Source organism: Enhydra lutris, unplaced genomic scaffold (assembly GCF_002288905.1).
Source record: "Enhydra lutris kenyoni isolate GAN:26980312 unplaced genomic scaffold, ASM228890v2 scaffoldscaffold25, whole genome shotgun sequence".
NCBI classification, from domain to species: domain Eukaryota; kingdom Metazoa; phylum Chordata; class Mammalia; order Carnivora; family Mustelidae; genus Enhydra; species Enhydra lutris.
This window is the reverse complement of record NW_019154109.1, coordinates 9,188-23,386: the sequence shown is the minus strand read 5'-3', so window position 1 is coordinate 23,386 and position 14,199 is coordinate 9,188. Positions and strand designations below refer to the sequence as shown.

Sequence of the window (14,199 nt, the reverse complement as noted above, 5' to 3'; positions counted from 1 at the left end):
AATCAGAATCCTAGAGGAGAACATAGGCAGTAACCTCTTCGATATCAGCCACAGCAACTTCTTTCAAAATATGTCTCTTTCTTGTATTTTTATCTGTTTCTCTTGCTTGGCTGTGTTGGCTAGAACTCCAGTACAATGCTGAATGGAAGAGATGATACTGAGTTTTGAATAGTCACCATAAAGCCTGGTGTTTATTGAAGATTTGGGGGAGACATTCTTTATCTGATTAAGGAAATTCCCTTTATACCTAAAGATTTCTCATGAATGTGGATTCTAATTTATCACTGTGGCTCTATTGAGATGATCATATCCTGATTCTCCTACACTGTGTTAATTTTTGTACTTTTACATGTATCTCAAAAGACACTATTGTTGTTTTTATGAAAACAGTATTTATGCATATTTATCCACATATTAACTATTTCCGTTATCCGTCCTCCATAGGACAGTTCTATCAGTTCCTTATAACACTGTTTTCCTTTGATCAAAAAAAATGATCTTTTAGCATTTTTATATTGTAGGTCTCCTGGTGATAGATTCTTTAAACATTTTTCTAAGTATGGGTTTTTAAAAGTTGTCATCTCTGTTTTCTGGCTGCTTTTAAAATTCATTGCTCGTGATCTTTTACAATATTGCTATGATGTTTCTAAGTAAAGATTTTTTTTTTGTACTTCTTTTCTTCAGTTTGTACGGTTTCTTGTATCTGTGGTTCAGTGATGTCTTTCATCAGTTTTGGAAAATTCTGTCATTACTTCCAATGTCCGTGATCTGATATCTCCTCTCATTGTGGGATTCACTTACACATGCGGTAGGCGTTATCCCTCTATCCTGTAAGTCCGTTACTCTTTCTGCTATATTTCTGATTCTCTTGTCTCTCTGTGTTATTCTGGAGACTTCCTTCTGTCCTAGATTCCAATTCATTGATTTTTGTTAAACTGTGTCTGACCTGCTTTTAATTCTATCAGCTTCTTAATTTCAGCTACTGTATTTTATAATGATAAAAACGTGTATTGGGTTCCTTTCAAAATTTGCCCCGTTGTTTTTAATGGTTTCTAGTCCTTACCAAAAGTTTAGGTTTCATACACATTGTCCTCAAAGAGACAAACATAACTATTTCCAATGTGTGAGTAAGAACTCCAGTATCTGGGGTCCTAACGGTTCCATTTCTATTGTCAGTGAGTCTGCTGCCTCTTCTTCATGGGATTTTCTCTCTTTCAGTACCTGGTGATCCTTGATTGTATGCCAGGAATTACATTTGAAAACCTTTCTGTAGAAATGAATTCAAGGTCTTAGATGACGAACATTCTTCTGAAAGGATCCTTGCTGCTCTTTCTTCAGATACCTGGGGACATGAGTCATCTGGCACCACTTTCATTCAGCTCAGACACTGTTATTTTGTTATTTTTCTGGGCCACCTACAGTACTTGCAGAACTGCAGTAATCTTGAGTCCCAGAGCCCATGGCTTAGAGGTCCTAGGACTTGTCCGAAGGTGTTACCATGGCTTCCACAGGGCAAGACCTGGACTCCAGTTTTTTTCCCTTGACTCCATGAGATGGCCCCTCCTGATTCAGCTCACCTTCCAGCAGAAAAGCAGGCTATATGCTTGACTCCCACCTGGATTTTTGTCTCCTGTCACATCATGGTCCAGTAATACGTCCATAGTTTATTAGATTTCTGATACATTCACAAACATATTTTATCACTTACCCAGCGTCTATAGTCTTTCTTGGGGGGAGGAACTGGAAGTAAACTGATCTTTTATTTGAATTAATTAAGATTCCCCTTACAAGAAGGAGAAGCCTCCTTAGGAATTTTTATTTTTATTTACTTTTGTAAAGATTGATTCATTGATTTTTTTAAAGAGCGAGAGAGAGCCAGATGGGGCAGGGGAAGAGGGGTAGAGGGAGAATCCTCAAAAAGACTCCCAGCTGAGCACAGAGCACAACTCACAATGCCAGACCAATCCTAAGAGCTACCAGAGATCTTGACCCAAGTGGAAACCAAGAATTGGACACTTACACGGCTAGGTCACCCAAAAACCCTAAGAAATGTTATATTTAATTTCATGTGTTTTGGAATTCTGGATAAAATTACTTGGTTCTAGTTATATAGTATTACAGTAATACAAGGTACTATGTCCTCCAACTACATTTTCAAATGTATTCAGGATGTTTTGTGGGCTAATATATGATCACGTCTATAGGGGTATCATTTTGTGATATCAAATTTCAGCTTGAAAAAAATGAGTTGGTAAATTTTCTATCTTTTACACCTCATGAAACATTTGACATTACATTTGGAAGTGTGTATTACCTGAAAGTAACTTGATAGAACATTTATGTAAATATTTCTCTATTCTGACAAATTTCCTTGTCCATTTCAGCTTTTTATTTTCTTGAATGAATATTGCTAATTTGTATTTCCATTCATATCATTTACAGTGTCAAAACGTTTCACATTACATTAGTCTACATTTTCATGTAATTTTTTATACATTTGCAAATATTTTGAATTCTACTTCCTACACTGGTGTATCTGTGTTGTTTCTCTTCCCTTCCATTTTTCCTTCAGCAAGGGTCTTTTTATTTTTTTGAATGCTCTCCTGAGCTAATAACAAAATGGAAATGAAGAAGGCAAACGGAAAAGAGTACGGGAAACCTGTGTACACTGTGGTGTGATAATATATCAAAGAGCTATCTAAAATGAAAGGAACATGGATTGTTTTAAAAACGCATGTGCTCATAGGAAATAGTATAAGCAGGAAAGGCAGAAGGCATGCTATTATGCCCACCAAAATCACAATCTTGTAGACATGTATCTCCATGTTAACAAGGATTAAAAACCAATAACAAATACAAAACTAGTTCTACTCATTGCATTTCTGACGAGCTATTTGATCCACTATTGTTTAAGTTGCCATCTCTTTTCCCAGCGATTCCTTGTGGGCCACCCCCAGCCATTGCCAACGGAAATGTCATTAACCCCTACAGAGAAGATTTTCCCTATGGAACCGTGGTGACCTATCGCTGCCATCCCGGACAGAGAGGGAAAAAGCAGTTTGAGCTTGTGGGCAACCCATCGATATATTGCACCAGCAAAGACAATCGCGTTGGCACATGGAGCAGCCCTCCGCCTCAGTGCATCATACCTAATAAGTGCACACCTCCAGACATTGACAATGCAGTGAGGGTGTCTGAGAACAAGACCTTATTTTCCTTACATGAAACCGTGAGGTTTATCTGCGAGCCCGGCTTTGTCATGAAAGGACCCTCCAGCGTGCAGTGCCAAGCCCAAAACACATGGGGGCCAGAGTTGCCGAGCTGCTCCCGAGGTGAGTCTGACTGAGGCTTTGAAGGCACCGACAAAGGGCATGGGTTGCAGGGAGATCAGGAGGTCAGTGCTCGTTCTGGGAGAAGGATGCATGTGGGGAACAATGTGCGGAAATGAAGCATGAAATTATGAGAGTGTGTGTGTGCGTGTGTGTGTGTGTGTGTGCACTTACGTATATGTGCCTTCGCTTTGAAAGCAGGAGCTTCATCAACCAAGGAAGGAGACTTTGGGACTCTCATATTGAGCATCCTCAGAGCAAAATACAAGCTCCAATATCTCCCCGATATCCTGAAGGCTGAGGTGCACTTTCTACTCAGCTGTGCAATAAGCACTTTGAATGCCTTATCTCATCTACCCTTCACAGCTCTCCTTTATGACAGGGCTAGTAATGCCATGTAGACTGGCCAGCACTGGAGAAAGCACCCTCAGGGTCCTGGTCATGCATTTGACCTTGTGCCAGGAAGAACTCAGCTCCAGTGATTGGCCTCTTACTAGGTGCTAGGTGTGAGACATTTGGGCACGTCCCTTCATTGTCTGACTTTACATAACGGTAAAAGGAGGAGGCAGGAGCATCACTTGATTTCCTCTGTTACACCTGACCTCCCTTTAATGGAAGGGTTAGAATGTAGGAAAAGACCTTTCTCCATCACTGACTGGTCCTTCACACCTGTTCTTTCCACAGTATGTCAGCTGCCTCCAGAAATTCTGCACGGAATGCACAGTGCAGAAAACCAGGCCAATTTCTCCCCAGGGCAGGAAGTGTCCTACAGCTGCGAGCCCGGCTATGATCTCCGAGGGGCAGCGTCTCTGCGCTGTACGCCCCAGGGAGACTGGAGCCCAGCGGCCCCAAGATGTACAGGTGCCTACACTGTCATCTCCTTGCAGATCAGTCTTTTCCGTCCTCGCATGATCATCTTACTTCTGTTTTTTCTTGTTCTTGTTCTTGCTGTTGTTATCCTAGTGAAATCATGTGCAGACTTCCGGGGCCAACTCCCTAATGGCCGTGTGCTCTTACCACTGAATTTCCAGCTTGGGGCGAAAGTGTCCTTCGTTTGTGATGAGGGGTGAGTATGACCTGGCAGAGAGATGGGGGACACAGGACTCGATGCTGCTATGCTGACACCAGCGCCAGTGGTGGTCTACCCAAAGAGCAAGCTGCCTAATGGCAAAGAAGTACCAGGAAGGACTGATACCTGAAACAGTGACTGGGAAGTATGGTGGGAACCAGATGGAACCAAGCACCACATGTGCTTGAAAAGGAAAAACAGCAAATACACCGAACAGCAGAAGTGTAACAAGAAATCTTGAATATTCAGGTGAAACATTACATGTATGAATGAAAAGTAACTTGTAGGCACGAAAGGAAAAATACTGATGTGAAAGAAAGTTAATTACAAGTAATATGCAGGGATTGTTCCAAGAAAAATTTAAACCAGTCAATAGTGGAATTTGGAATAGGAACAAAGCATCAAGAGGAATAGTTTTCCATCTAGTTTTATGTCAGCTAATTAGTGTTAGTCTGTATCACAGGAGTATGAAGACCTACACTCATGTTTGCAGTAATGTCGTGAACTCTCTACAGGAATCTTAATGACTTTGGTGTTATGTTCCAACAGCACTGATGGGTAAAAAGCATGGACGACAGAGCAGCTGTCCTCCATATACTCCGAGGATCAGGCAGCAAATATCTGTTCCAACAAAGCCCTGGAGGCAATCCAGAGAGCCACTGCTCTCCTAAGAACCCTCTCTTCTCACCTTTCCCTTCCTTTCCCAGATAATTTGCATTAACTCATCAACAGTGGGGATATGCCAAAGGTGTCGTTCTGGAACATTCCGAATGTGTGGGCCCAAAATAGCAGCCTCTGCTTTCTTTCCTCACCTTCTCTGATTTACCAACTTGAATTGGGAGTTGTCTTCCTCCTGAGCCACCAGAGAGGAGAGTGCTACGTTGTGCCCTAGAGAACAGAGTTGCTGACAGAGACAGACAGGGAGCTGTCAGAGGGCAGGATGGACAAATGACCCCCTGATGGTCAACAACCAGAGACCGTTGTCACTGCTCCATCCTCACTGGAAACCGCAGTCCTGTAAATGTTTTGATTTCATAGCCTCTGGCAGCTGAGAAAGCCGATGAGCTGGGCTTTTCCACCTGGCATTCATCTCAGGCACTAAACTGTATTTCAGCGGAAGGGGAGAGAGAAACGGTGCCCGTGCTCATCCCACCACTGGTGCTTTTGTTCCTCAGGTTCCACCTAAAGGGCAGTTCTGCTAGTTACTGCGTCTTGGTTGGAATGGAAAGCCTTTGGAATGACAGTGCTCCTGTGTGTGAACGTGAGTACAAGGAATGCCTGTTCAGGTCGGCACCTCCCTCCTGGTTTTCTTTGCTAGTTTGTTCCTTTAATGTGTCTTGCCTATAAAATTACCTAATATTTGCCCCTTTGTTGATCTTCACTTTGGATCAACATCTTTCTTTGCTGCAAGGGCTGTTTCCGGGGGAAATAAATCTGAGCATCACATGTTTGGGGGATCATACTGTAAGTGTGTATAAGCATAATGTGTGCTACAAATGAAGAGAAATCTTCATAGAAGGAGGGAGATTTAGAGCCTGAAGCATGTTTCCTGTCAAAACGATAGTTTTTGTATCCTTGCCTTGATCAGCATTCATTCCTAGCCTCATTCTTTTGACAAACTTTTTTGAGCCTCTGGTAGGTGCCACCCAGCCTTCTGGACACTGGGAATACACCCATAAACAAAACAGACTAGCACCCTGCTTTCATGTTGTTTATATTCTTGTGTAGAGGGAAAGACCAAAAAATAACAAACAGGGGTGCCTGGGTAGCAAGGTCAGTTAAAAGTCAGAGTCTTGGTTTTGGTTCTGGTCTCAATTGGTCATGGGATCAAGCCCCACATCAGGCTCAGAGCTGAGCTCAGTCTGCTTCTCTTTCCTTCTTCCTTCTTCCTCTGCCTTTCCTGTTTTTGCCCTTTCTCTCTCCCCCTCCATCTTGAAAAAAACTAAATCTTTAAAAGTAATGACAAGCAAACACATAGACTACTTCAAGTAATACCAAGTGTTATTATGAAAAAAATAGGGTAATGCAATAAATTAGACATTGGGAATACACCTGTAAACGAGACAGACTTGGGCCTTGCTTCCCTGTTGTTTGTACTTGTTTTTAAGGGGAACAGAAATATAATGTGTTAAATACAGAAACACTACTAATATATTCAGTCTGCCCATGTATTTCTTCATGAAATCAAACAGGATGTTGCTTCATCTTCTGATCATAGCTGTTGAAAATACCTGTTTATAATAGAGGGTTTTCAAAGGAATATTTTGCTCTAAAATGTTTGGAAATTTTGTATTGATTTATGTAATGAAACTCGATAATTACATCCTTCGTATCTGGAAGTCAACTGTTTGAAAATCTCAACTTTCCCGGAATGTAGTTAAGAAGCATGAGGGAAAGAAAGGAAAAATACTTCCATGAACCCAGATACACTTACTAGAGTGTAAACATTCCACCTTTTGATTATTCATAATTCTTTAAAGCTGCGGTATCCTCTTCCCAAATACAGATCAAATCAGAAAGGGGAAAGAGTATCTCCAGACAGTTACATTCAAAAGAAGAAATGTGCATTTCTTCAATGAGAAAATTAAAACCTGTAAAAACCAATAAATATCTCAAAAACCATTACATTGCTGCATATTCTGGATCCGTGCATAGGAACACTGAGATGTTCACTCATTGTGATGGCATTACTATATCCATCTGTTTTGGTTTTGAGTATATCAGGAAGAGATTAGATAGTGATAGACAGTGATAGACAAATAGTAAATGTATAATATATTTTGAAAGATTTCTCTGGTGTGAAGATCTTTCACGTCAAAAAAGATTTTTCTCTACTTTGAACTTGAAATAGTATTTTATACAGAGTAGGTCCTCAAAAAGTCCAGTTGAATCAATAGATAATTTTCTTATTAAATGGATGATTTTCTTCTCAATGGGGTTAAGAAGATTTTTGTCTATTTTAAAAGACAGGGCTCTCAGTCATTCAGAAGTCTTCACTCTCCCAGGAGTTCAGGATGACTAAGGCCCTTCTGGGCTTTGATTTCAGTGTCATTTCATTTAGAAGCATCTCAACAGAGACCTTATATACTTACTTTGTGGTTCATACTCTCCTTGAAAGTTAATTATTTAATGGGCAACACAGTCACAGCATCCCGTAATTGAGGAATCAACTCAGATTAAAATATCAACATTTTCGTGTAACTTATAGCACTTGGGTTTTTTCCAGGTATCTTTTGTCCAAATCCTCCCTCTATCCTTAATGGGCAGCACACTGGACCTTCTCAGGGAGACTTTCCTTATGGAAAGGAAATAAATTACACGTGTGACAACAACCCAGCAAGAGGGATGACCTTCAGCCTCATCGGGGAGAGCACCCTCCGCTGCACAAGTGACGATGAAGGGAACGGGATTTGGAGCGGCCCTGCCCCTCGCTGCGAACTTGCTGGTCCTGCAGGTCAGTGCATATTTCCTTATGTCCCATCTAGATCAGAATATCTGGGTGAGAACCTCCCTATTTCTATGGGGACAGTCATTTTGGCTTGGGAACGTGACTTTCTTATAAAAGTAAGGCACACAGAATTACCTACTGGGAGAATGGAAGCTGGGTTCTAGATGTGCCTTGCTGTGTCCCAACTGGTGGTACTCTGATGGCCCTTCCCGCTGGGTTAAGGAGTGTGGGACAGTGACAAGAGAAGGAGGGAGACAGTGGGAAGAATCAGTGAGGCCCAGACTTTACAGAGACTATTTTCAAGCACTAAAAACAAATGCCAAAGAAAACACTCTGTCGTACCATCTCTATTACAAGTTGTATTTTGGGGCACCTGCGTGGCTTAGTGGGTGGAGTGGCCAATTCATGATCTGAGCTCAGGTCTTGATCTCAGGGTTGTGATTTCAGCCCCACATCAAGCTCCCTAATGGACATGGAGCTCATGTTGTATTTCTAGTGGATAGATGGGTGTGCTGAGCAAAAAGCACATGTTGATGGCTGTATTTTACTTTAGAGTTGATGGGATGGAAATGACTAAAGAAATTCCAAGGCAGGCATTTGTATTGCTTTTGTTCCTTCTAAGGAATGTTTTGTTGACCCTTCATCTCACTTTTAGCAACAGGCACTCAAGACGCCCTAGAGAAGTGAAATTCAAGGTTGCAGTCTTAGCAACTCCTTCTTTTTGCATATTTTTACATATTATCTGGCATTAAATGACAATACCTGACAATCCGGGGCTCATTCATGGTTGTGCTTATCCACACCAGCTCTGTGTGCCAATAAGGACAGACAGCACCAAAGTGGTCCTTTGTAGAACCTGGTGGTACTCCCATCTGATGCAGTTTGCTGGTAGAGAATACAGATGATCCTGTTTAAAGGCTGAAGGTCTTCATTTAAAGAATCACTTTCCCACTGATCGGTAAATAAGGAGTGCCTTGGGACCTGCCAGCTTTGGGTCTTCCTGATTAGCAAAGCATTTAAAATGTTTATTTTCCATTCATCTGTTGATGGACATCTAGGCTCTTTCCATAGTTTGGCTAATGTGGACATTGCTGCTATAAACATTCAAATGAACGTGCCCCTTCGGGATCACTGCATTTGTATCTCTAAGGTAAATACCCACTATTGCAATTGCTGAGTCATAGGGTAGCTCTATTTTCAACTTTTTCAGGAACCTCCATACCATTTTCCAGAGTGGTTACACCAGCTCGCATTCCCACCAACAAAGCAGGAGGGTTCCCCTTTCTCCACATCCTCACCAACACCTGTCATTTCCAGACAGGTTAATTTTAGCCATTCTGATTGGTGTGAGGTGGTATGTCAGTGTGGTTTTGATTTGTATTTCCCTGATGCCGAGTGATGTTGAGCACTTTGTCTTGTGTCTGTTGGCCATCTGGATGTCTTCTTTGCACAAATGTCAGTTCCTGTCTTCTGCCCATTTCTTGATTGGAGTATTTGTTCTTTGGGTGTTGACTTTGATAAGTTCTTACAGATTTTGGATACTAGCCCTTTGTCTGATATGTCCTTTGCAAATATCTTCTCCCATTCTGTCAGTTGTCTTTTGGTTTTGTTGCCTGTTTCCTTTGCTGTGCAAAAGTTTTTGATCTTGATGACGTCCCAATAGTTCATGTTTGCCCTTGCTTCCCTTGCCTTTGGTGATGTCTCTAGGAAGAAGCTGCCATGGCTGACGTCAAAGAGGTTGCTGCCTGTGTTATCCTCAAGGATTTTGATGGATTCCTCTCTCACATTGAGGTCTTTCATCCATTTTGAGTCTATTTTTGTGTGTGGTGTAAAGAAACGGTCCAGTTTCATTTTTCTGCATGTGGCGGTCCAATTTTCCCAACACCATTTGTTGAAGAGATTGTCTTTTTGCCATTGGACAGTCTTTTCTGCTTTGTCAAAGATTAGTTGACCATAGAGTTGAGGGTCCATTTCTGGGCTCTCTATTCTGTTCCATTGACCTATGTGTCACCATCAGATACCATACTATCTTGATGATGACAGCTTTGTAAAAGAGCTTGAAGTCTGGAATTGCGATGCCACCAACTTTGGTTTCCTTTACAACTGTCCTCTGGCTATTCAGAGTCTCTCTGGCTCCATATAAATTTTATGATTATTTGTTCCATTTCTTTGAGAAAAGTTGATGGTATCTTGATAGGGATTGCATTAAGTGTAGACTGCTCTAGGTAGTATAGACATTTTCACAATATTTGTTCTTCCAATCCATGAGCATGGAACGTTTTCCCATTCTCTTTGTGTCTTCATCAATTTCTTTCATGAGTACTTTATAGTTTCCTGAGTACAGATTCTTCACCTCTCTGGTTAGCTTTATTCCTAGGTATCTGATGGTTTGGGGTGCAATGATAAATGGGATTGACTCCTCAATTTCTCTTTCTTCTGTCTTGTTGTTGGTGTATAGAAATGCAATGGATTTCTGTACACCGATTTTATATTCTGACTCTTCACTGAATTTCTATATGAGTTGTGACAGTTTTGGACTGGAGTCTTTTGGGTTTCCCACGTAAAATATCATATCATCTGCAAAGAGTGAGAGTTTGACTTCTTTGCTGATTCAGATGACTTTTATTTCTCTTTGTTGTCTGATTGCTGAGGCTAGGACTTCTAGAACTATACTGAATAGCAGTGGTGAGAGTGGACAGCCCTGCTGTGTTGCTGACCTTAGTGGAAAAGCTCTCAGTTTTTCCCTATTGAGAATGATATTCGCTGTGAGTTTTTCATAGATGGCTTTTATGATATTGAGGTTTGTACCCTCTATCCCTACACTGTGAAGAGTTTTCATCAAGGACATATGCTGTACTTTGTCAAATGCTTTTTCAGCATCTATTGAGTGTATCTTATGGTTCTTGTTCTTTCTTTTATTAATGTATTGTATCACATTGACTCATTTGCAGATGTGGAACCAAACTTGCATCCCAGGGATCAATCCCATCTGGTCATGGTGAATAATCTTTTTAATGTACTCTTGGATCCTATTAGTTAGGATCTTGTTGAGAATCTTAGCATCCATATTCATCAGGGATATTGGTCTGAAATTCTCCTTTTTGATGAGGTCTTCACCTGGTTTGGGGACCAAGGTAATGCTGGCTTCATAGAGTCTGGAAGTTTTCCTTCTGTTTCTATTTTTTCAAACAGCTTCAAGAAAATAGGTACTCTTTCTTCTTTGAATGTTTTGCTGTAAAATTTCCCCGTGAATCCATCAGGTCCTGGACTCTTATTTTTTGGGAGGTTTTTGATCACTGCTTCAATCTCATTGCTAGTTAGTGGTCTATTCAGGTTGTCAGTTTCTTCCTGTTTCAGTCTTGGAAGTTTATAGGCTTCCGAAATGCACCCGTTTCTTCTAGGTTGCTTAACTTATTGGCCATACCTGTTGATAATGATTTCTGATGATTGTTTCTACTTCCTTATTATTAGTTGTGATCTCTCCCCTTTCATTCATAATTTTATTAATTTGGGTCCTTTCTCTTTTCTTTTGGATTTGTCTGGCCAGTGGTTTATCTATCTTATTAATTCTTTCCAAGAATCAGCTTCTAGTTTTGTTGATGTGTTCTACTACATGTCTGATATCTAATTCATTGATATCTGCTCTAATCTTAATTATTTCCCTTCTACTGCATGGGCTAGGCTTAATTTTTGTTGATTCTCCAGTTCTTTAAGGCTCTCCAATGAAGACATGCAAATGGCTAACAGACACATGAAAAAATGTTCATCATCATTAGCCATCAGGGAAATTCAAATCAAAACTACCTTGAGATACTACCTTACACCAGTTAGAATGGCAAAAATTAACAAGGCAAGAAACAACAAATGTTGGAGAGGATATAGAGAAAGGGGAACCTTCTAACACTCTTGGTAGGAGTGCAAGTTGGAGCAGCCCCTTTGGAAAACAGTTTGGAGGGTCCTCAAAAAATTAAAAATAGACCTACCCTATGACCCAGCAATTGCATTACTGGGTTTTTTACCCCAAAGATACAGGTGTAGTGAAAAGAAGGGCCTTAGGTACATAGCAGCAACATCCACAACAGCCAAACTGTGGAAAGTACCAAGGTGTCCTTCAACAGACGAATGGATAAAGAAGATATGGTCCATATGGAGGTGGAGATGAACCATGAGAGACTGTGGGCTCTGAGAAACAAACTGAGGGTTTTAGAGGTGATGGGGTGAGGGGATGGGTTGGCCCGGTGATGGGTATTAAGGAGGGCCCAAATTGCATGGAGCACTGGGTGTTATACGCAAACCATCAATCTTGGAACACTACATCAAAAACTAATAAAGTGCTGTACGGTGACTAAATAATATAATAAAAAGATTTTTTAAAGCTAAATGCAAATGTATGCTGTGACTGAGCATTTTACTCCTGGTACTGACTCAAAAGAAATTAAAGCATCTGACCACACAGACACTTCGGCATGGATTTTTATAATGGCTTTATTTCTACTAGCTAACAACTAGAAATAATCTAAGTGGCATTCAACAGCCAATTAGGCAAATCAAATTTAAGTATATCTGTACAACTGATTATCACCCAGCAAAAAAAGAAATACTTTTTATATATGATATATGCAACAAACTTAGTGAATCTCAAAAATAATCATTCTGTATAAAAGCTAGACCAACGAAACCGGGTGGGGGGGAAAGTACGAACCAATTGAGTTGGTTTATATGAAATTACAAAAGATCAAATCAATCTGAAATAAGAAGAAGCAGGCAAGAGATGGCCTGGAGAAGGATGTAGAGAGACAGATGGATTATAAAGTAAAATGAGAAAACTGTTGGAGTGATGGAAATGTTTGTTATCTTGATTGTGGTAATGGTTTCATGGTGCACACAAGTGTCAATTTCATCATGTTATCTACTTTAAATATTATTCAACTATTGTATTTAATGTATCCTAAAGCTATGCAGAGTTTTTTTAAAATGAACTATGGTAGGTGTTGAGTTTATGGAGTTCATATTAATATACTTCTTAGAATGTGAGGGATTGGGAATGAAGGAGGAAAAGGAAACCAGATCAATCTTTCTCTAGTGAAGGCTCATATGTTTCTTTCTATTTCAGCTATTATGCCTATTTACATTTTTTACTTCTACCTCACAGTAAGAAGAAGACACTAGGTTCAAATTCTGTTCTCTAGGAATCCAGTTTCTAAAACTATACATTAATATCTCTTGTATTAGTTTCTTATTGCTACTCTAACAAATTACCACAAACTAAATGGCTTACAACAATGGAAATTTATCCTCTTACAGTTCCAGAGGTCAAATTCTCAAATGGGTCTGTAGGGCTGTGTTTCTTCTGGAGGCTCCAAGGGAGATTAGGTTTCCCAGCTCTTTTCTCTTCCAGAGGCTGCCTGCATACTTTGGTTCATGGCTCTCTTTCTCTACCTTCAAAGCCAGCACTGGAATGTCTTAAAATCTCCTTCGTCTGTCTTGGATCCTTCACCTCCCTCTTTTAAGGACCTTTGTGATTACATTGAGGGCCACCCAGATAACCCAGGAAAATCTTCCCACCACAAGATTCTTAATTTAACCACAACTGCAAAGCCTAGTGCCATATGAGGTAACAGTTGCAAGCTCCAGAGGTTAGGGCATGGATATCTTTGGAAGCTCATTGTTTAGGCAACCACATATTTCTATAGATTTTCAAAATCTTAGCTGAGCCTGCTGATGGAATCCATTACCATTAGAGTGAGCTTAGTAGCAAATGGTTATAGCCCAGCAAGCAGCCGGCAGTGTGTACACTGAAGATGGCTAATGAGACCATAAAATATATGTAGAATCTAAAAACATGAACATGATAGAACAAAAGACAGGGAGGAAGTAAACGGAGTGAGCATTTTCTATGTTTTTTGCATGCTGGGAAATGATCATTGTTCATTGCACATTAACATGGTAAGGATGCATGTCATCTTTAAGGAGCTATAAAAGAATGTGTAACACATAATCTAATAAGAAGAAATAACGATAGGGACTCCTGGGTGGCTCAGGTGGTTGAGTGTCCAACTCCTGATTTCAGATGAATTCAGGTGCTGCTCAGCACGGAGTCTGCTTGAGATTCTCTCTCTCTCTCTTACTGTGCCCCTCCACCTGCTCACTCACGCTCGAGCTCTCTCTCTCTCTCGCTCACTCTCTCTCTGTAAATAAATAAATAAAATCTTTTTTCATACTCAAAATGAAGGCAAAAGAGAAGAGCATAAGGAACATAGGAAAGGAAGGACAAATAAAAATCAAGTAAGATGATAGATCTAATCATGAATATGTCAACAATTATAGTAAATATAAATAGACAATTCCACTTT

The 14,199-nt window shown here is 40.4% G+C and overlaps 1 protein-coding gene across 1 annotated transcript in view; it reads left to right on the top strand.

The window, feature by feature from the left end:
- Positions 1-14,199, top strand: part of LOC111150949 (complement receptor type 1-like) — a gene marked incomplete at its 3' end in the record, with an annotated part of 27,278 nt that overhangs the window by 9,462 nt on the left and 3,617 nt on the right. Inside the window, exons 2-6 of the mRNA XM_022508643.1 lie at positions 2,835-3,332; positions 4,014-4,190; positions 4,293-4,395; positions 5,574-5,659; positions 7,625-7,962. Of these exons, the coding sequence (XP_022364351.1) occupies positions 2,835-3,332; positions 4,014-4,190; positions 4,293-4,395; positions 5,574-5,659; positions 7,625-7,962 (1,202 nt within the window). The remainder of the gene's footprint in view (positions 1-2,834; positions 3,333-4,013; positions 4,191-4,292; positions 4,396-5,573; positions 5,660-7,624; positions 7,963-14,199) is intronic.